Source organism: Rhinichthys klamathensis, unplaced genomic scaffold (genome assembly GCF_029890125.1).
Source record: "Rhinichthys klamathensis goyatoka isolate OS25496 unplaced genomic scaffold, OSU_Roscu_1.1 h1tg000018l_1, whole genome shotgun sequence".
NCBI classification, from domain to species: domain Eukaryota; kingdom Metazoa; phylum Chordata; class Actinopteri; order Cypriniformes; family Leuciscidae; genus Rhinichthys; species Rhinichthys klamathensis.
Genome location: NW_026606569.1, coordinates 3,727,555 through 3,750,283, shown reverse-complemented (window position 1 = coordinate 3,750,283; position 22,729 = coordinate 3,727,555). Strand labels below are relative to the sequence as shown.

Here is a 22,729-nt window from a genome sequence, read left to right as displayed (position 1 = left end):
GAGGTGCTCGTATCTACACCACATTCCCAATAAACGTCTTTTATAAATACACAAGTATACATTTACACATTAAATCAATACCTTTAAATGACTCCAAGCAGACAGTTACAGTATTTGTGCTTTAAAAGGCAGCTCTGCACACCAAGTAAGTCACTGTTCCCAGCAGAACCATTGGAAGCTGCTTCAGAAACACTTCTCCAGCCTCTCTCTCCTCGAGTCATCATTCAAAATGAGCAAGATCATTGTTTATAGCCAAGAGGGCTTCGGGGGCAGATCCGCTGAATTCAACCAAGATGTCGGCGACTTAGAAGAGAAGGGCTTTAACAACGCCATCGCCTCCATAAAAGTCATTGGCAAACCATGGGTGGGGTATTGTGACAAGGATTTTGCTGGAAAGCAGCGGGTGTTTGAAGAAGGAGAGTACGCTACCCTTGAAGACAAAGGACAGTTTTCCTCCTTCAAGATGGTCACACATGACCTGACCAACCCTGAAATCCAGCTGTTTGAGCACAAGAACTATCAAGGAAGAAGCGTGACCCTACGCAACGAAATCAATCTTACCGAAATTGATTTCAATGACAAAGCTTCATCCCACAAAGTGAGACGTGGAGTCTGGGTTCTGTACGAGCACATCAATCGTCGGGGTTCCCAGCTTGTTTCTTACCCTGGCGATCAAGTTTCCAACTATGTGCCGCTCTCCTTCAACGATGTGGCCAGCTCTGTGCGTCCCTTGCTGCCTAGGCAATAGACGCCATCATTCAAAGTCCGCTTTCTGCAGCTGAATATGAACTGGATCCCTTCTGGAAAGAGCGAGGCAGGTGGTGGGGAAAGACTGATCTGGACCAGAAACGATGACTGTGACTCCAATAAGTCTGAAGAAACTTCATGCAATTAGACTCAACCTTATCATTTGAGGATATCTGTGTAAAGACATATTATGTACATGTGTTAATTAGGAAATGTTATATAACAAGGATGAATTTTATTTGAAAAGGTTTTAAGCTGCTGGTTGTTTGGCGTTTCATCAGAAGCGATCAGTATCGGTAAACAAATGCAATAAAATACCGTTTTTGAATTGTTACGGATCTACTACAGATCTATTGTATTTGAATGTATTTCCCCTGTTTGATGAGTGAAATATTCAAAGGGATTTGAGATTTATATTATGCTGAGAAAGAGACAACGAATGCTGTTTTAATCTGTCAACTCAGAAAATAAAGACTCTGAAATATCGTAATACTCCTTGTTTCAATTCTCTTTTTTCTACATGTACATTTTTCAAATAGCTTTTATCCAAAGTTACTTACAGTTGATGCATTCAAATGAAGGAATTAATCTAAAGAGGCAATAAAAAGGAGAATTTTCTATTAATACAAATAGTTTCAGTCACCGTTAAAGCTAGAATAGGAAGGAATAGTGAGAATCCCTGCATTTAAGGGAGAGGTGGGATTTTTTATTTTTTTTTATAATGGGAGAGGTGGGATGTCTGGAATAGACCAGTAAGAACTGACAGTGTTGAAACCGAGACACATTGATAACATGCTTGTATATTTTCCGAAAACAACATGTATACATGAATATATATAATAACTGTCTATATATATAATAACCAAATGTCTCTGCGTTGTGTTAATGTGATGGATGAATGAAGAGGACACCAAGATCGTGGTTGTGTCATCACAGCAGTGAAGCTTTCATTTTTATAAGGCTCTTTATCTGCACCATGCAGCAAACAGCAACATCTCCACAAACATCACAAAACTGCAACAGCTTTCCACAAGAAAATATATAAGGTTAGTTACCAATCAACATCAAAATAACAATGCATACAAAATTATAAAACAAAATAATATAGTTGTGGCTGCAGTTAAATTAACCTTAAATCAGAGGGTTCTCAAACTTACTAAAACACTGGAAAAATAACTTGCAGCATAGGACAAATAAAGTTAAATGTCAGATGAATCCAAAATACAAACAATAAAACCCCAAAATACCCAGATAAACCTCAAACTCAGTTTTTTTTTATTCAGCACTAGAATTTAACTTTGAACGCCAATGATATATGTTCTATAATTTGTATGTGGATTTCTATGGACTTCTATGATTTTAGCGTTTGAACTGGACTTTTTTTTTGGTGTGGTGATGTGACGTCATAATGCTGCGTCGCGCTCCTGCATCTGTTGTGATTCTGCTGAAGAAAGGTTTGTGTTTTAGGCACGTAAAGAGTTTAAATGGTTAAATTACTTTTTTTGTTTTTTTACAAGCGATGTAAAAAATAATAATAATGTATTATTGAATGTAACATTGTAATGCTTTATCTATCATTAATGAACGTTATTTTTTATGAGTAAAGCGCATCCACACACGAGTAACAGAACGTTACTGTTTAAGTTATCTCATTTCATCCCTATATCGTGAATCAGTTTATTATAAACACTAGTTGATCACTGATAAGTAGATTTGAGAGAAACGAAGATTTTTTAAACTCCGAGTCAATTACTAAACCAAATGTTTTGCAAAATGATTCATTTCAAAGTGCTCGAATCACCTCCAAACACTGACGACTCCTGCTGGTCAAACCGTGTAAATACAACGAGATCAACAAACACAAACAGGTGTAATGACAACTTTTGCTTAGGTGTAATCTATTAAATGTAATTTAAAAGTTATTAAATAACAGTATAAATCAGAACTAAATATTATGTGTCTGTTATAATGCTATTTTTTTGGTCTAATCAGGTGATTTTAAGTCCATTAACTCTGACTCTCTTACCAGTGAACTGAACTACTGAACTAGATTGAGACACTCTCAGAGATTAAGTTTTGAGTGCTTTTACTTTATTTATTCTCATCTTAAAGATGGCGTTTATTAAAGGGGAGAGTGAAGACGTGAAGATTGAAGAAACGTTCAGAGTGAAACATGAAGAGACTGAGGAACACACAGGTTGGTTTCATTCTCAAAGCTGATCTCAGTCATTTGATCCTTATTAATATGTCAACCTCTAAAGAAATGAATAGCCACGTTTTCATTGTCGGGCCAGTCTTTAAACGGTAAAAGCCTCGGACGCAGCACCGAGCCCAAAACCACACTGTGTTTCCACCGTCGGGCCTGCAGAGCGTCACTAAAACACACCTCTCTGAAACAACGTCACACAAACCCATCATTTCACCAACAAATGGAAGTTTTATCAGAAAACGAATCACAAAGAAATCACTGGAAACTAGCGAGATCGCAAAACAAACATGATAAAAGCGGCCGTTTGTTGGCATTTTTGTTGTTTACCTAAACATTTAAACCCAAGCATCGATGTTTTTCCACAGTTTTACACTAATAAGTGATACATTGACCATAATACATTTATTTATGTCAAGATTGTCATTAGTCAGAGAAGCAGAGGAAGCTCTTGAAAAACCGGAGTTGCTTTATTTTATGACACATGCGGAGCTACATATGGATATCAGACAGTCCGGTATAAAGAGACGAGATGTACTGACAAATAAAATAAATACACAATTGTGATCGACTATATGATTTGTCTGATTTCTTCAAGCGGTCATATTTACCACTTTTACTATGGTAATGGTTAGCGCGCGAGTCTTTTGCATCGCATATATATAAATATTTCTGCTAGAAATATTTATATGCACCGATATGAACATTTTGGCCGATACCGATAATTCTTTATATTTGAAAGCTGATAACTGATATATTGGCCAAAAAATCTAAATCCGAATTTTTTTTATAGTTTCAGAGCGTGATTACAAAAACAAAAGGCTCACCATTAAAAGCCATGTCCCAAAACTTAAATAATAAACCGATCATATACAGTACAGTAGCCTAGTTTGAACCAGTGTAAGATTCTTCAACTTTTAAAATGATTTCTTCGCCTATGGCTGACTTTCTTTATAAAAAAAAAATTGGTAACACAAGTTCATTGCTCTGTAATTTAATGTTAGTTAATGCATTAACAAACGAAGCCTTATTGCCTAACAATAAAAAAAATACATTAAAAAAAAACAACTAAATAATGCAAACAATTCGTTGGACAACATTACTTAGGCTACATATTAATAATTTAAATGCATGTGCCACGGATAAATAAAATGTGACAAGAATACGAAAACAATAAAAATAGTTATTCATAATAATGCATCAAAGTTTTGGGGGGGAAAAATAAACATTTTTAATATTACAGAAAGGGTAAACATCTTTAATATTACCGTTTCAAATAACATTATTGCTGTTTAAGCATTGCGCGCTGAAGCTGAAGAGAATGAACATCCGTAAACTGTAACGCTTTGCTAGAGGTTTATTAACTCAACGGAACGAATCCTATATACGATAAATCAGATATTTATACTACATAGACTTAATGTTAAGACTTATTTCTGCACAAAATGACACAAATCCACAAGCGAACCTGACTGTGTTGGTCAGAACGTGTAACTCCTGTTCTGGATGCGTTTGTTCCCAAAACAACGTGCTGAAACCGGCACAAAAGGCTGCAAATCCACAAGCAAAATTGACTGTGTAACTCTGGACACGCTCTTTCCACAACAACCTGCTGAAACACGGGCAAACAAAGGATTCACAACACTCTTTTACAATCGTGTTCTCATTATAAAGTTATGTAACCTATATGACAGACTTGCGCTGCATTTACCTGTTTTTTTCCTTTTTAGAAGTAAATACTTATACACTCACCTAAAGGATTATTAGGAACACCATACTAATACTGTGTTTGACCCCCTTTCGCCTTCAGAACTGCCTTAATTCTACGTGGCATTGATTCAACAAGGTGCAGAAAGCATTCTTTAGAAATGTTGGCCCATATTGATAGGATAGCATCTTGCAGTTGATGGAGATTTGTGGGATGCACATCCAGGGCACGAAGCTCCCGTTCCACCACATCCCAAAGATGCTCTATTGGGTTGAGATCTGGTGACTGTGGGGGCCATTTTAGTTCAGTGAACTCATTGTCATGTTCAAGAAACCAATTTGAAATGATTCGAGCTTTGTGATATGGTGCATTATCCTGCTGGAAGTAGCCATCAGAGGATGGGTACATGGTGGCCATAAAGGGATGGACATGGTCAGAAACAATGCTCAGGTAGGCCGTGGCATTTAAACGACGCCCAATTGGCACTAAGGGGCCTAAAGTGTGCCAAGAAAACATCCCCCACACCATTACACCACCACCACCAGCCTGCACAGTGGTAACAAGTAGGGATGTCAATTTTCACAAATTCCCATGATCGATTGTCGTTTAAATTAACGATCAATTAATCGATTAATCGTTAGCCTTAATACTGCAATATGCGTCTGCTGCAGTGCATATGGCCAACAGCATGACAGCGTCTGCAAATGCTGCTCAAACCGCTATGTTCCTCACCAAATTAATGAGAATGGTTTTAATCTAAATAAAGGGCTAGTAGGATTGTAAACTGTTTCGATGTGATTGATAATTAAATTACAGGGCTCGAATTTCGGCGCGGGATTGCGGGTATTGCGCATAATTCTAATAATTCCCACATGTCTCCCATTTATAATGCAGGAAATTCCCGCAATCGTAATCCACACAGATTATAAAATCAAATCATTCTTTTAACAACTATCTGCCAGGCGCAATTTCACAAACAGCGTGGGTGTTCAGCGGTGCCGCGTCTTCTATCTCTTCTCTCAAAATGTGTTGTGCAAGGCAAGCATCAAGCGCTGCGGCGACACACTCGCGTTTAGGAGTCGGGACATGACGGAATATTCACTTGCACAATCGGGCCAGCAGTGCATCGTGACTGAAGTTTACCATTTGCAGGTCTTTTTAAGTCTTACCAGTTTAAACATTCAAGCGATTTTAAACTAATCAGTGCTCGCACGCTCTCTGAGATGATTTTCTATGCGCACATTCATAGAGAATCCGCCTCAAAAACAGCTGGCCAGTAACAAAAGTTATTTTTCGCGGATTATATTGTTTTAACATGCAAAATTGTGTCAATTTCGGTCTTCGTGAGTATACTCTAAACATAGTCGGTTTTGTCTTTTAATAAGCATAAAACGCATGCCAGTATAATGAACACAGGATCCGTGCACTATAGCTCATTAATTTAGTTGTCAAAACAACAAAATATAGCTTTAAGTTAAAGGAATCAGGATTAATAGCCTATATTTAATTTATTCAGGACTAATATACTACCCAGTGTTATTTTCCATTTGATTACTTTATTCAGTTTCTGTAGGCCTATATGAAGTTAGACCCATTGAAAAACTTTTCTCTTTATTTGTCTTTATTTGTATCTTTATTCTATTGTATTTATTTGTGCTACTTTTTTCAATTTAATTAAACAATTTAAATCAAGCTTCCTTGTGTTGTGTAAACTCTTGACAACAATATTACCCCATTGTAAAAATGCAATGAGCGCAAACATTTCGGCAAGATAAATGTAATTTTTGTTTGGAAAAAAATCTAATCATCTAAGGGGGGGATTTCCCCCCCATTTTCCAAAACGAAATTCAGGCCCTGAATTAAAATAAATATTTAATAATCAAATATAACGACTAATACAACGTGTCACCAACGCCGCCTCAGATGCGCTTGTCAGAATGTGTGACTTGTGGACGCGTGCTCTTCCTGGAACAACGCACTTAAAACGGCAACTAAACCCAATGAATTCACACCGATTTAATAAAATAGTGTTCTCATGTTATGTAATATGACAGTCCCAAATTAATCCTCGTTATTAGTCGTGCATTCTGCTTGAGCGGCAGAATGATGAAGGTGTAAAATAGTCCCAAACATAACTCGCGCGCCCGCTTACATGTTTCGCGGTTGAGCAGCACGCACACGCATGAACCTGCTTAATCGATGATCGATAAGGTTTATCGATTAAACGTGTTATCGACAATTAATCGATCGTCGATTAATCGTTGACATCCCTAGTAACAAGGCATGATGGATCCATGTTTTCATTATGTTTACGCCAAATTCTGAGTCTACCATCTGAATGTCTCAACAGACATCGAGACTCATCAGACCAGGCAACATTTTTCCAGTCTTCCAGTCTACACGGCTCATTTTTCCTGCCACCTTCTGTTTTTTCGGCTATGTGGGAACCACCGGAACTTCCTGTAAAAGGTCTGAAAGTCCGAACCATACAGAAATGCTTTCACACTTGAAACGAACCAAACCTTTGTTCAGTTTGATCCGGACCGAGACTACCTCTTTTCGTCTGACTAAATTTCATCTGTTTGGTCCGGACCGTGGTCCGGGGGAGGTTTCACACCTGTAATTTTGATTCGGACCAAACTGAAAAGTCCGAATGTCCGAACCAAACAAGGTAGGTGTGAAAGGGCCCTAAGACAAAGATAAATATGGAGAAAATGGAGCAGTCTGATGCAGCCCACAAGGTTTATTTAAACATTGTACAATAGTAAACTGTGGAGGACAAAATAAACATTTAATCAACTTAAAACATTGTCCTATACAAGTCTGAGCAGGACAAAAATAAAAATAAAATTCAACAACATTTAAACTCTTAAAAGAATAAATTGGAGTAGTTTGATGCAACTCATTAGTAGTGATGGGTATTTCAAGCAAAAATAATATTCGAAGATCGCTGGGTATTATTCGATTATCATTCGAAAATGGCACCCCTCCCCCATATACTCGCACACATGCATGAATGGGCTACACACATGTGAGAAAAGCGGAGTGGTGTGTGTCACGTTTAAATATAACTTAACAACCAAACGTTTCATATTTATGTTTAAGTAATATAATGTTATTTTTTAATTTCATCTATGTTGATTAAATGAAAAGGGAACCGCATGAGATGAGTAAGATAGGATCATAAGATGCCCAATATATCGGGATACATTTGGAGTGGGTCATTTTGACCACTTACGTTTTGTTTTGTAGAAAGCCATTCTTTAAAGTGAATTTCGTTTTGTATAAATTGTATCTTAATTTAAATCAATGTTTCATCAACCAATTGCCTGTATTTAATAAATAAGAAGGAAATATAGCAGACAATATAATCAGGACACGGCACGTGAACTGGAGCACGTCTCAGAAATTAACCGAAACTTACCTGAAATGAAATCTACTTACCTCATAGACCTGAGAAATATATCTATAGAAAGCTTGAAATGTCTACGTTTAAAAAACAACAATTCAAATTGGAAAGAAACGGGCTACTCTCTACTTATGTAGGCTAATCCATATGATGTGTCTCTATAGGCGCGTTCACTACATGCGAAGATGGTGAGTTGGCATCGCCAACTTTATCTTTGCAGCCAGAATACAAATAGTTTATTAATAAACAATTAAAATGTATCATGCTGCGTGATCATTACTTTTGCCGTTCTTTTTGGCAAGCTTTATGCATGCGATTGAGATGCGGAATAGGCAATATATTACAATAACGCTCATTACGGTTTAGTATTCTCTCATATATATATTTAAGTAATTAAATTAATATAAATTTGCGATTTAGACTAATGGCTTAAACGAACTTCTTCTAGTTGACTAGAAGAAAACTTTAGTCGTGCTTGGGCAGCCCTACTTATTTCACATATTTTTGAACCAGACTGTCACTGCGGGCGTTCTGAGTGAGCGGCACTGAGTCTCCATAAAGACGCTCTCCGCTCTGGAGGAAATATTAGCAATCTGCTCACATGCTTTGGTGTGAGACAATGTGTATCTTCTTCTGTTGTCTGAGAGTTGATTGACATCTTTTAGATGCGTTATTGCCATCGCCACCCTCTGGTTACATGAACGCATCACCACCGCATCAGAACCAAAAACATGAGGATTTTTTTAAAGACAATTATCGCACAACGATTTGAGTACCCAAATGACCCTAGGAGCTATGTTGTCCGGGGCTATATGCCCCTGGTAGGGTCTCCCAAGGCAAACAGGTCCTAGGTGATGGGTCAGGCTAAGAGTGGTTCAAAAACCCTTTTATGATGGAGTTAAATTCGAGGACTGTGACGTTGCCCGGCATGGCGCAGCCGGGGCCCCACCCTGGAGCCAGGCCCGGGGTTGGGGCTCGTATGCGATCACCTGGTGGCCGGGCCTCCCCCCATGGGGTCCGGCCGGGCTCAGCCCAAAGGAGCGACATGGGGCCGCCTTCCCGTGGGCTCACCACCTGCAGGAGGGACCGTAAGGGGCCGGTGCTTAGTCGATCGGGCAGCAGTCGAAGGCGGGGGCCTCGACAACCTGATCCTTGGACACGGAAACTAGCTCTGGGGACGTGGAACGTCACCTCGCTGGCGGGGAAGGAGCCTGAGATAGTGCGTGAGGTTGAGAGGTATCGACTAGAGATAGTCGGGATCCCCTCCACGCACGGCTTGGGCTCTGGAACCACACTCCTTGAGAGAGGATGGACTCTCTACCACTCTGGAGTTGCCCATGGTGAGAGGCGGCGGGCTGTGGGTTTGATTATAGCCCCCCTGCTCAGCCGCCATGTGTTGGAGTTTACCCCGTTGAACGAGAGGGCTTCCCTGCGCCTTCGGGTCGGGGATAGGTCTCTCACTGTCGTGTGCACCTACGAGCCAAACGGCAGTGCAGAGTACCCGGCCTTCTTGGGGTCTCTGGGAGGGGTGTTGGAAAGTGCTCCGACTGGGGACTCTGTCGTTCTACTGGGGGACTTCAACACCCACGTGGGCAGCGACAGGAGACACCTGGAGGGGCGTGATTGGGAGGAACGGCGCCCCTGATCTGAACCCGAGCGGTGTTCTGTTATTGGACGTCTGTGCTAGTTACAGCTTGTCCATAACGAACACCATGTTCAAGCGTAAGGGTGTCCATCAGTACACGTGGCATCAGGACACCCTAGGCCAGAGGTCGATGATAGACTTTGTGGTCGTTTCATCCGACCTCTGGCCGTATGTCTTGGACACTCGGGTGAAGAGAGGGGCGGAGCTGTCAACTGATCACCACCTGGTGGTGAGTTGGATTCGATGGTGGGGGAGGAAGCTGGACAGACTCGGCAGACCCAAACGTACTGTGAGGGTTGCGATGGATTTTCACGATTAATACCGTTCCAAATTATAAAATATCCTATGCAGAATATTAATATAATCCCACGGTAACTAAAGAGCCTATCCTTTAGTCGTGTCCTCAAGAGTTAGGTGATCAGTCTATATAAATTCGTATTCTATTATAAAAATAATAGATTTCCCCTTTATATTATAAGTCTACTTTTTGTGGTACTCTTCAACCGTGTTTGCACTATACATATAGTTTGCACTATGTCATACATATATCCTATACATGTATACATGTTATATGCTGCCTCTTTGGCTAGGCTGTTTGATCAATCAAATATCACAGTGATTATTCTTATCTCAAAAGAATGCTCACCCACTTGTGTCGATCTCTTCAGAAAGGGTCCTTCTGGCCCAGTTAGAAGAATGTGACTCGCACTCAATGATCCAAGGTCCAGTCAGATGATTATAATAAAAATTATTAAAATAATCAAATGAAAAAGGAATACTTGTTACAGATCATAAATGAGTACTAACTAACAGATAGATACTAGCTAGGCTTGAAGCTTCTTGCCCCTGACAACTGCTGGTGTGTCAGGTTGGTGGTTGCAAGGAAGAGCGGAGAACTTCTCTTTTTCCTCCTCTTATAGTCTTTTCATGCAGCTGGCTTTTGTTCCCTCTAAGCACACTAAAAGCATCTACAATATGTAACATACTTGCATAAGCAAAAGACCGCTGTTGTGAAAAAGAACTATGTTTACAACATGCTTGCATAAGATCGCTGTTGTGGAAAGGGAGCTATGTTTCCAACAATAACCAGTGATTAAAAGATATGAGGTCCCTCGTGTATATGATTAATGGCTCATATAGCTGAGGAGGAAAGGCTCAAGACACAGTAATACATTTCAATGTTCATAGCTTCCATTAGCTCAGACAGCTCCCTTAAACAAGTTGCATTACGCGGCAGCACATGCCTTTTATTGTGCTCTTTTCGACCTCTGCGTTTGGATGAAGATAGAGGTTCTGCCGAAGATTCCGAGAAAGCAAGGCCAATGCCATTCTCAGATGGGCCTATTTCCACAGGGTCTGCTGGGAACGTTTGGCCGAGTCTCCTGTCAGAGAGATCTTCAACTACCACCTCCGCCAGCGCTCCGACCGGATCCCGAGGGAGGCTGGAGATATTGAGTCTGAGTGGACCATGTTCTCCGCCTCCATTGTCAACGCGGCCGCTCGGAGCTGTGGCCGTAAGGTCTCCGGTGCCTGTCGAGGTGGCAGTCCCCGAACCCGGTGGTGGACATCGGAAGTAAGGGATGCCGTCAAGCTGAAGGAGGAGTCCTATCGGGCCTGGCTGGCTTGTGGGACTCCTGAGGCAGCTGACGGGTACCGGCAGGCCAAGCGGACTGCAGCCCGGATGGTTGGGGAGGCAAAAAATCGGGCCTGGGAGTTCGGTGAGGACATGGAGAAAGACTACCAGCTGGCCTCGAAGAGATTCTGGCAAACCGTCCGACGCCTCAGGAGAGGGAAGCAGTGCCTTACCAATGCTGTTTACAGTGGAGGTGGGCAGCTGTTGACCTCAACTGGGGATGTCGTCGGACGATGGAAGGAATACTTCGAAGATCTCCTCAATCCCACCGACATGTCTTCCATTGAGGAAGCAAAGGCTGAGGACCTGGAGGTGGACTCGCCCATCCCCTAAGCTGAAGTCACCGAGATGGTCAAGGAACTCCTCGCTGGCAAGGCACCGGAGGTGGATGAGATCCGCTCGAATACCTCAAGTCTCTGGATGTTGTGGGGCTGTCTTGGTTGACACGCCTCTGCAGCATCACGTGGCGGTCGGGGACAGTACCTTTGGGATGGCAGACCGGGGTGGTGGTCCCTCTTTTTAAGAAGGGGGACCGGAGGGTGTGTTCCGACTACAGGGGGATCACACTTCTCAGCCTCCCCGGGAAAGTCTATGCTAGGGTACTGGAGAGGAGAATACGGCCGATAGTAGAACCGCGGATTCAGGAGGAACAGTGCGGTTTTCGTCCCAGCCGTGGAATACTGGACCAGCTCTATACCCTGTCCAGGGTGCTGGAGGGTTCATGGGAGTTTGCCCAACCAATCCACATGTGCTTTGTGGATTTGGAGAAGGCATTCGACTGTGTCCCTTGCGGCGTCTTGTGGAGGATGCTCCGGGAGTATGGGGTCCGGGGCCCTTTGTAAAGGGCTGTCCGGTCCCTGTACGACCGGAGCAGGAGCTTGGTTCGCATTGCCAGCAGTAAGTCAGACTTGTTTCCGGTGCATGTTGGACTCCGGCAGGGCTGCCCTTTGTCGCCGGTTCTGTTCATAATTTTTATGGAAAGAATTTCTAGGCAGAGCCTGGGGCCGGATGGTGTCAGGTTTGGGGACCACACGATTTCGTCTCTGCTCTTTGCGGATGTTGTTGTCGTGCTGGCCCCTTTAGAACAGGACCTTCAGCATGCACTGGGACGGTTTGCAGCCGAGTGTGAAGCGGCAGGGATGAGAATTAGCGCCTCCAAATCCAAGGCCATGGTTCTCAGTCGGAAAAGGGAGTTCCTGCCTCAAGTGGAGGAGTTAAAGTATCTTGGGGACTTGCTCACGAGTGAGGGAAGGATGGAACGGGAGATTGACAGACGTATCGGTGCAGCTTCTGCAGTAATGCGGTCGATGTACCGTTCTGTCGTGGTGCAGCGAAGCTCTCGATTTAACGGTCAATTTACCTTCCTACTCTCACCTATGGTCATGAGCTTTGGGTCATGACTGAAAGGACAAGATCCCGGATACAGGCGGCTGAAATTAGCTTTCTCCACAGGGTGGCTGGGCGATCACTTAGAGATAGGGTGAGAAGCTTGGTCACTCGGGAGGAGCTCAGAGTAGAGCCGCTGCTCCTCCACATCGAGAGGGGCCAGCTGAGGTGGCTCGGGCATCTGTTCCGGATGCCTCCCGGACGCCTTCCCGGGAAGGTGTTCCGGGCGCGTCCCACCGAGTGGAGACCCCGGGGAAGACCTAGGACACACTGGGGGGACTATGTCTCCCGGCTGGCCTGGGAACGCCTCGGTGTCCCCCCGGAAGAGCTGGAGGAAGTGTCTAGGGAGAGGGAAGTCTGGGCATCTCTGCTTAGAATGCTACCCCCGCGACCCGGCCCCGGACAAGCAGAAGATGGATGGATGGATTATCGCACACCCTACTCGTTATTCTATAATAAAATCACAACTTAACTGATAGAATTTTCAAAAATTGTGACTCACTCATTAGGTTTAATTAAACATTGTCCAATGTTAGAGAGGGGATAAAATAAATAGAAACATTTTAACTCCAACATGGAGAAGTCTAATGTAACTCATATGGTTAAATTAAACATTGTCCAATATCAGACAGAGGATAAAAGATTTTCATGCACTTTCGGAAGACAGTCTATTCCTCTTTTCATCCAAAACGTGTGCGGATGTACTGAATAGCCACTCACTATTAACACTCGTCGATAGGGCACTAAGGTAGACTCGTGCTGCCTTTTTTACAGTTGCCAGTTTTTTGTATTCGCCATACGTCTTGCAGTGCAGACTGATCTCATGAAATGGCGTATGTATGACACGCCAATTCGTATTTCCATTTTTGGCGTGCTATCAACACGCATAATCGCTTTTCAGCGTGTTTATCAACGCCTTTGACTTAACGTTATATTACTGTATTATGTATATATAAATATATGACCTACCCCAACCCCGTCCCTAAACCTACCCGTCACTGGGGTTAATACCATTTATGAGTCTTCTCCTACCATCCTAGGAAAAGAAATATCGCTCCACAGATGTAGATATAGATTTTGCTTCGTTTCGCTCGGACATTTAACGGCGTAGACATACACGCGGAATCACTCGGACATTTAATGGCGTAGACATACACGCAAAAGATTTCGGCGTGGACATACACGCGGATATTTCAAAATGCGTATAGATAACACGCCACTTGAATTGAAAGTGGCGTGTATGTTTACGCAAAGTCATGATGTCATGTTGTCAGTGTTGAGCATGTTACTTAAAAAAAGTAATTAGTTATAGTTACTAGTTACTTCTCACAAATAGTAACTGAGTTAGTAACTGAGTTACATAATTATAAAAGTAACTAATTACCAGAGAAAGTAACTATTGCGTTACTTAAAAAAAAAAAAAAAAATCAAATAGGCCTATGTCAAATAATTTGGATGCCCCCAGTATTAAATTAATGAAATGGACACTTAATAGTGTAGATTAGTGTTCAATGTTTTATAATAATAATTTATTCTATTTTAATGTTGCTGTGGGACAATGTGAGAGACGCCTATTAAATTCAATATATTATTCTAAATATTAGCATTACTATAGTAGAACAATAAAACATTATAGATGGTTTACTTAATATCGCACAGACCCCAACTGGCCAACAAATAAGTTTAAAAATAAATTATGCTTCTTAAGAAATGTACCAAAAATGAATAAATAATAATAAAAAATATACATAATCTTTGTGCATATTAAAATGATAAAACTGTTACACAACTTCACAACTAGTAGACATACTGTAGCCTGAGTATTTTCTTCCTAACAAAAGTAAACAGTTTAACAAGTGCTCTCTCAATATAATACTGAACAATTTACCAAAAAAAAAAAAATAATACTAAAATATAATATTTTGGGGGTTTATTTTTATAACCTATAGCGAACGTCATCATCAGAGGTTATTTAAGCCAAATTCTAGACATGTTTGCCGCACGTGTTTACAACCGGTCAAACAAAGATGTTTTCTGTGAATGTTCCCTGCAGGTTATTTTCGGGTTTATTTTATAACCTAAACAGAACGTTACCTGACGGTAATTTTTTAGATTTTATTTGTATAACCATGTAAATTAATTAACGTTGCAGATATGTGTCATTTATTTATAAACAAACTATATAATGCTCGGACATCCTCGGTCTCTCTTGCGCAACTGTTGAGCGCGCTCTCGGACACATTCGGTCTCTCTCGCGCATTGAGCGCGCTCGCGCCGTTCGCTTCGCTTTTGTCCACTCCGGCGCCTCATAAACACACACACACACACACACACACACACCAGAGAAAAAAACTTTGCAGGTCCTATGGCGGAGAGAGAGCCTACTCGGATAAAAGCCGCTTCAGTGAGTTCAATTATAGTAACGCCACATTTTTTTGTCAGTAACGGTAACTGCGTTGTAACGGGGGAAACAGTAATTCGTTTGATTACTCGTTACTGAAAAAGATAACGCCGTTAGTAACGCCGTTTATTTATAACGCCGTTATTCCCATCACTGCATGTTGTGCAGTGGCTCGTCCTTAAGTGCTGAATCAGGTCCGTCATATTAAATGTTTGTTACAATGCTCCTCCATGTGTTTTCATTGTTTCTCGAAACATCATAGTAATTCCAGACTGGCGATGACATGACTGCGGCGCCAAATCATTTAAGTTCCCAAGCATCATGTACGTCCTCGCGTGTTGACGTCATCAAATTGTGATCGGTTTCTGAGATCGGCCAAGTTTAGTGAGTACTGATCGAGTCATAAAATGTGATTATCCAATACCAATCTCCGGTCGATTGATTGGAGCATCCCTAATATATACAGTGATTAACTTTTTTGATCCACTTAAAAAAATGTGACTAAAGTTGTCCTTAGACAAGAAAAAGGGTATTGTTCAAAGTTAATGTATAACTTTGATGAAAGATTTTGATCCACTTCAAATGTTGACTACTGTTTATAAAAAAAAGTACATATCTACATGTGATATATGACTATAAAATAAAGTGCTACCGAAATGAGGAAGGAAGAGTTAGCCATGACTGGATGCCAAAAACAGGTTATTTGTTTATAACTTTAAAACAAACAATGAGGCTTAAATCCTGACTGATATTGTTAGCAAATACCTTTTCTCTGCAAAACTGAACACAGTCAAGAGGCCAATATTTTTTTTTTTCTATTTTAGACATAATTGTCTGTTTGAGGCCTTTCTATAATTAAACAGTTCTTGGGTTTTTGTTAAGGGCTTTGATAACTGCCTGTTTGAAAGTATTTGGGACGTGTCCTGAACAAATTAAAGGGTAAGGAAAATTGGCAAGAGGTTCTGAGATTACAGGTAACAACTCTTTCAGTTGCATTCAGCATGTTTTGATGTCTGTTGCTTTGTGTCATTAAACTGGTGTTAACTTGTATTTGTCACTTTTCTCCTTAGACCTGATGCCACTGAAAGAGGATCGTGAAGTACTGAATGAAATGGAGAGAGATCAGTTTGAGAAACATGATTCCACAACTGGAGAAAAACGGTTTAGTTGTTCACAGACTGAGAAATATTCCTCACAAAGAAGGGCTCAACAAACAGAAACTAAGAAATATTCCACACAAAAAAGAGCTCAACAAACAGAAACTATAAGTTATTTCACCTGCCAACAGTGTGGGAAGAGTTTCACTACGAAAGGAATCCTTAAAGGCCACATGATGGTTCACACCAAAGAGAAGGCTTTCACCTGCCCTCAGTGTGGAAACAGTTTCACACAAAAAGGAAGCTTTAACAGGCACATGAGAATTCACACTGGCGAGAAGCCTTACATCTGCAAACTGTGTGGAAAGAGTTTCATACAAACAGGAAACTTTAACAGGCACATAAGCATTCACACTGGAGAGAAGCCTTACATCTGCAAACTGTGTGGAAAGAGTTTCACAACAGAACTAAACCTAAGGTATCACGTGAACAGTCACACTGGAGAGAAGCCGTTCACATGTGATCAGTGTGGAAAGAGTTTCAGACACAAAGTAACCCTTAAAAAGCACCTGAGGACGCACTCAAGAGAAGACTGTTGTATATGTCATCAGTGTGGAATGAGTTTCACAGATATAAATCATCTTACGGCGCACATAATAACTCACACCGGAGAGAAGCCTTTCATGTGCTATCACTGTGGAAAGACTTTCTCAAACAAAACAAACCTTGAGGTTCATATGAGAGTTCACACTGGAGAGAAGCCTTTCACCTGCCCTCAGTGTGGAAAGAGCTTCAGATTTAAAGGAAACCTTCAGACACATATAAGAGTTCACACTGGAGAGAAGCCTTACACATGTATTCACTGTGAAATGTGTTTCACATATCAAAGGGACCTGAAGCGTCATTTGCAAACTCATTCTGGAATCGAGGGTTTCTCAATCTGGCAAGAAGTTTAGAAAAATAAGCAATTTCAAAGTCATTTGTGCATTCACTCTGGAAGAAGGAAATTTAACTCCCCCGCCATTGACGAAAAATGTCCAGCTTTCCGTGTTTTCACTGTTATACTGTAGGGGGCGCTATAACATCTTCTGAACAAGTACTGCATCTCTGGATCAAAACACAGGTGAAGAAGAAGCAGAAACGAGCAATATCATATGTAAGCCAGTGCTTATGTAAAATAACACGATCAACAGCATATAAATCAAGTCCGCCTAATGTTACTGAATGAAATGTCGACCCAGGACGAGCTATTGGACTGTGAAGCTTTAGGGGTGTTGATGCGCTCGGTCTACTCCTTTTGTTTTGTTCATCGTTTTGAAACCGATCTGGCTGTAGTCTTTGACAAAAACGTGATTTTTGTCAAAACGAGACTTACCCACATTCAAGTGCTGATAAAAAAGGAATGCATAGAACAAAACATTTTTTTGTTTAAAAGCACATGCTCTGATCTTTCTTTTGATATATTGCATGTTTAGATATTCTGGGGGCCATAAAACTTTTGTGAAAATAATTAAAAATGCTGGCGGTGGCTGGCAAGTTTTTTTTCTTAAACTTGGATCAGTGTAATTAAAAATTTAATTTGCCATCACACTTACAGCTAAGTGAAAAAACATGCAGATGTGAGGCTATTTTTGTAAGTGTGGAGTTTAAAATGGCACAAGACAGTTTGTATGCAAGTCAAATAAAGGTTATGTTCACACCTGAGCTTAATGTGGGTCAAATCTGATTTTCTGCTAAAAAATAATCAAACGAAAAAGCCTTGGCATAAATGGTCTTCTCAATGCATAGCAGAAAAATCCTGAGTCCAAACATTAGCTCTCTTTGGGTGGTGTTTCCGTTTATTATAAAGGTAAAAAGAATAATTTACATAAAATGGTACTTCACCCAGTGCTAAGTAATAAAGTGCTGTCATGCTGTTGGTAAATTGGGTGCTCGCAGCTACGGTAAGAACTGTGTGTTCCTTGCCATCCACACCTTTTCCTAACTGATTGCCACAGCTGTAAATATACCTAGCTCCCGGTGACGTGTCACACCCAGTGCAACACTCACACCAAGTGGCTAGAATAAGTAATAGCTATATTAACCTATCGAAACAGTTGATGCTCCTACACTCCACCATGTCATTTATTTGCATCTGTCAAGTTGCCTTGAGGCTTTTATTTGCTTTTGTCATGTATGTGAACGCCCATGGCCATACCTGACCATCTCTGCTAAAGTTTCAAATATTGAGCGGTTGTGGGAGACACCCTCTAATTTCTAAGGTTGTTAAGAAGCATACTATTATATTTCATTCAGTGTAACACCTCAAAATCACAATGTTAGATATGTCTTGCTGTGAAATAACATTATGTAAAAAAAAAATGTCAGGAGTCCAGTCTGGCTAAATGAAGAAGCATGGTGTGGTTATTATTCCAGTCTGCATTCCTGAAACTGAGGCCATTTCCACACTAATACGTTTTCGTTTGAAAACGTATATTTTTCTCTCCGGTTTGGCCTTCCGTCCACACTGAGACAGCGTTTTCAGGCAATGAAAACGTAGCTTTTCGAATACGCTCTGGTAGCCGCTCCTTAAGGAGGGGGTAATGTCACATGCCTGTCCTGTCTTGTGTAGCACTTCTGGAGTTTTGTGTTCCTGTCTCTGTCTTGATCCCACCTTCCTTGTCCATCTCATTATTGGTTTAATTTGCCCCACCTGTTGATCCCTCATTAGCTGCCTGATTTGTCCCTTTTATAAGTTCCTTGGTGTTTGCAGTCTGTGTCGGATCGTTGTTTTGTATTTGTCTCCTGTTTTCCCGTGACCCTCCGGTATGTTTGTTTTGGAAGTTGTTGTTTTGTTTTATATTATGTTTTTCCCCCTTGTGGGTTCTTGTTGTACTTTGTTTCTTTTATTAAAGCTACACTGTGTGATATTTAGCACCATCTATTGGTGAAAAGGTATATGACCATTCAGTGAATATTAGTTTCTGTTCCTCTCAATTCCGATTTCGTTTTAACTCCTACGGTGGCCAATGTAGTCCAAGATTAACATGGCTTCCAGTTCGACCTCGTCCATGAGCTTGAATTAACGGGTATGTCCCTTTTTGGCTAATGTACTTTCAAGATGGAGGGGCAACATGGCGACCGACATAGGAACCCCTCACCCATATTTATTTTTAATTGCATATTATACACTCACGAGATTACTTTATTACTTGAACGAAGTATATATACATTAAAGAGCACATATATTTTTGAAAGAACTAAGTGTTTTTAGCAAAGAATAAACTAAAAGAAAGTTACACAGTGTAGCTTTAAATAAATCACTATTCTTTTGCAATTGAGTCCTCACCTAGTTTTCTTTAGTTGTCACGTAACAAGATGGAGATGGCCCTGAGCCTGAATGCTGGAAGGCCAATGTCTGAGGGGATTCCTGGAGGGACTTCATCAGAGCCAGTCACTCCCCAGGATTCAAGGGCCTTCATAAAATTTAAGAGGTCTACATGTTATTTTTTATATAGGCAATTTTTTATAATTCCATTTATTTTACTTTGGGTTGGGTTTTTTGTTGGTCCCAACAGATTATGATGGTAACATCTGTCTTTTGGAGCCTCCTGTCCCAACAGAACCCCAGGCAGTTGTAAGTACTCAATACACCAAAAATTATGACAAATATAAAGTTTAAGACGATGGGGATGAAGAAACCGTTTTTCTGTAAATGCCACAGTTTAATTGTGTAGAAATTGTTTAGAATTACATGATGTAACTCTAATCTACAGTATTTTCAGTTGCCAGTTAAGGAGTTTAGACGTCATCTTATTAAAAAAATAGAAAGAAAAATACAGCAGTAAAAACAGCAATGAATAAATGTACCGAAAGAATGAATGAGGTGTTTAAACACCGCTTCGTCTTTAAAAAAGGGAAGGAGACCGAAATAAACTCTAGGTTTACTGAAGAAAACCTGCTCCCAACCAGGTTAGGTTCACAGAGTTAGTTAGCATGGTAATGACTCTGAGTGTAAGTTACTAGTGATGTTAGGTCTGACACCGACACTCCGAAGCTTGCTTCAAACTCGAACGGTCCTTGCAATGAACCACTGCTTCGGAGCTTGTATCATTACGTCACTAGCCACGTGAAAATGACGTCTGAAGCAAACACACTGGTTCACTCCTGTAGTGAACCACCTGACTGCTTTGACCGCCCAATCCAGTGTTGACAGGTTTGAAACCTGGCGGCTGTATTTCTTATAAAAGTGAAGCCAAACCATGGCAACACCGTGGGTTGTAGTAGTCCGTGTTTGGATTGGCGTTATTGTTGAGGAGAGTGGATTTTATTATTTTATTATTAATAGAACATAAAAACATGCATCAAAGACAGAAACTTAAAAAACCCTCTGCTACATTATACAAGTACAACCAGTTACACAAGCACATCCTTTTCAACATACAAAAATATCAGTCAAACAAGATAAAGCTTCCACACATGATACTGCCCTGCTAAAAAACTATAGAAACCATTACAGAAATGATATTGGATGTAATGGTTTTCATGGGAATTTTATTGGTTGTAATGGGAATTATGTCTCTGTGGGTCTCTACTGATATGTGTTGGGTTCTATTGGTAGGGGCATTAAATTCTAATGGAATATGTCCCAAACACACTACAAAAAAATAATTCTGTAGTGGTTTAAATGGTAAAAGCCAATGGTTCCTATTGGTATTTTAATAGAAACCATTAGAATTTCTGTGATGGTTTCCAACTTTTTTTAAGCTGATCTTCTGTCCTTGTCTAAAGAAATAATTACACACACACATCATGCTTAATGTTTTATTATCAAGGTGAACACATGAAATTCATCAGTATCTGTAAAATTCACCTACATAAATGAGTTTCACAGCACTAACACTGTTTCAGCTTTGATCGCCTCGGTAAACACGTAATAAAGGGGGCGTTAACATATAAGCCTACTTGCATTTTATGGTTGTCAGCTTTGTTGCATTACATTTACTTCACCAGTAGATGGTGCTACAATTTCTATCTGAATGAAGCTTCGAGTAATGAACCATTTTCGACACAATTGTATCAGAAAGCAATAATGCTTCGAAACGCTTCATTTGGCCATCACTATAAGTTACCTCTCTTTCAGAAACGAGCTTGACTTACTCTGCTTTCTCAGGTTTGACTTACCTCCCATTCTGAAACGGAAAACCCAGAGTTTCTCTCATTTCAGGGTTAATCTACTCAGAGTTTTCACTTAACCTCTTTCTGAAATGGGCCCCTGGACAGTGTCACGTTTAGTGTCTGTTTCGTTTGCCTGTGTCACCCAGTTTGTACCTATGTTTCTTTGATTTAATCCCTATCACCTGTTGTCTTGTTAATCAAGTCATTATGAGTTCATTTGTCCCAGCTGTGTCTCGGTTTCCTTGTCTGTTCTGTGTATTTAAGCCCTGTGTTTCAGTTGGTTCCTTTTCTGTCGTTGTCGCTACATGCCTGGTTGTTCCGTTCGTGTTCTCTTTGTATCCTGTCAGTTATTATCTTGTTTGTTTAATAAATACTGCTGCAATTGCGATCCTGCTTCAACCAGCCCGTGACAGAACGACAGACCAAAATATGGATCTTGCAGCAGTTCAGATTCTCCTACTCTCCCAGGAGGATCAATCCCTCGAGGCCCACATACAGAGGTATTTGGACTTGGTACCATTTGTTCATTATGATGACACCAGCCTCTATGGGTTCATCCGGACAGGCGTGCTTTGGTCTCTGCATTAAGATGGGCCTCGTGGGAACTTCCAGGATTATGTGGAGTGGGTGCTTTGGCATAATGGGTCTTCATTCACCGGTGGGCTCTGCGACAGCCATGAAGAGGAGGCCACCCTGCCAGAGTCTCGTCCCGCCGAGACTGCCCTGCAAGAGAATCTTCGTATCATGCCAGCCATCAGGCCCAGTACCGTATCGGTCTATGGGCGATCAAGATTAATGTTCAGCGTGATGGACCTACCGCTCTTGTCAGCGTGGATGGCCATGAAGATCGCCCAGCCAGAGTCTCTTTCTTCCGAGACAGCCCAGCCAGGGTCTCGCCCCGCCGAGACCGCCCAGCCAGGGTCTCGCCCCGCCGAGACCATTGTTCCTGTGTCTCGTCCCGCCGATACCATTGTTCCTGTGTCTCGTCCCGCCGAGACCATTGTTCCTGTGTCTCGTCCCACCGAGACCACCACCCTTCCAGTGTCTCGTCCCGCCGAGACCACCGCCCGTTCCGCCAAGACCACCATTCCAGGGCCATATCCCAAGATGGCCGCCACTCCCGAGTCTCTTGCCGTCATGCCTGTCCGGCCTGATCTTCACGTCATGCCTGTCCAGCCTGATCTTCACGTCAAGCCTGATCCCCACGTTATGCCTGATCTTCACATCATGCCAGCGCTCCACGTCAGCCCAGCCGAGCCTGAGCTTCTTCACGCCAGTCCTGCCGAGTCTGCACTTCACGCCAGTCCTGCCGAGTCTGCACTTCACGCCAGTCCCGCCGA

General features: G+C 41.4%; 3 protein-coding genes across 4 annotated transcripts in view; all 3 read left to right on the top strand.

Annotated features, from left to right (window-relative positions):
- The window catches only part of cct2 (chaperonin containing TCP1, subunit 2 (beta)), a 285,779-nt gene that overhangs the window by 149,295 nt on the left and 113,755 nt on the right, over window positions 1-22,729 (top strand). The window lies entirely within an intron of this gene.
- LOC130070501 (gastrula zinc finger protein XlCGF7.1-like) overlaps window positions 2,113-22,729 on the top strand; it is a 41,432-nt gene continuing 20,815 nt past the window's right edge. The window contains exons 1-2 of the mRNA XM_056234919.1: window positions 2,113-2,201; window positions 2,860-2,944. Of these exons, the coding sequence (XP_056090894.1) occupies window positions 2,860-2,944 (85 nt within the window). The 5' untranslated portion in view covers window positions 2,113-2,201. The remainder of the gene's footprint in view (window positions 2,202-2,859; window positions 2,945-22,729) is intronic.
- On the top strand, window positions 11,697-17,358 carry LOC130070172 (zinc finger protein OZF-like). The gene is made up of 3 exons (XM_056234473.1): window positions 11,697-11,760; window positions 12,432-12,590; window positions 16,206-17,358. Exons 1-3 carry the CDS (start codon window positions 11,697-11,699, stop codon window positions 17,186-17,188), a joined length of 1,206 nt encoding a protein of 401 aa, XP_056090448.1. The 3' UTR covers window positions 17,189-17,358.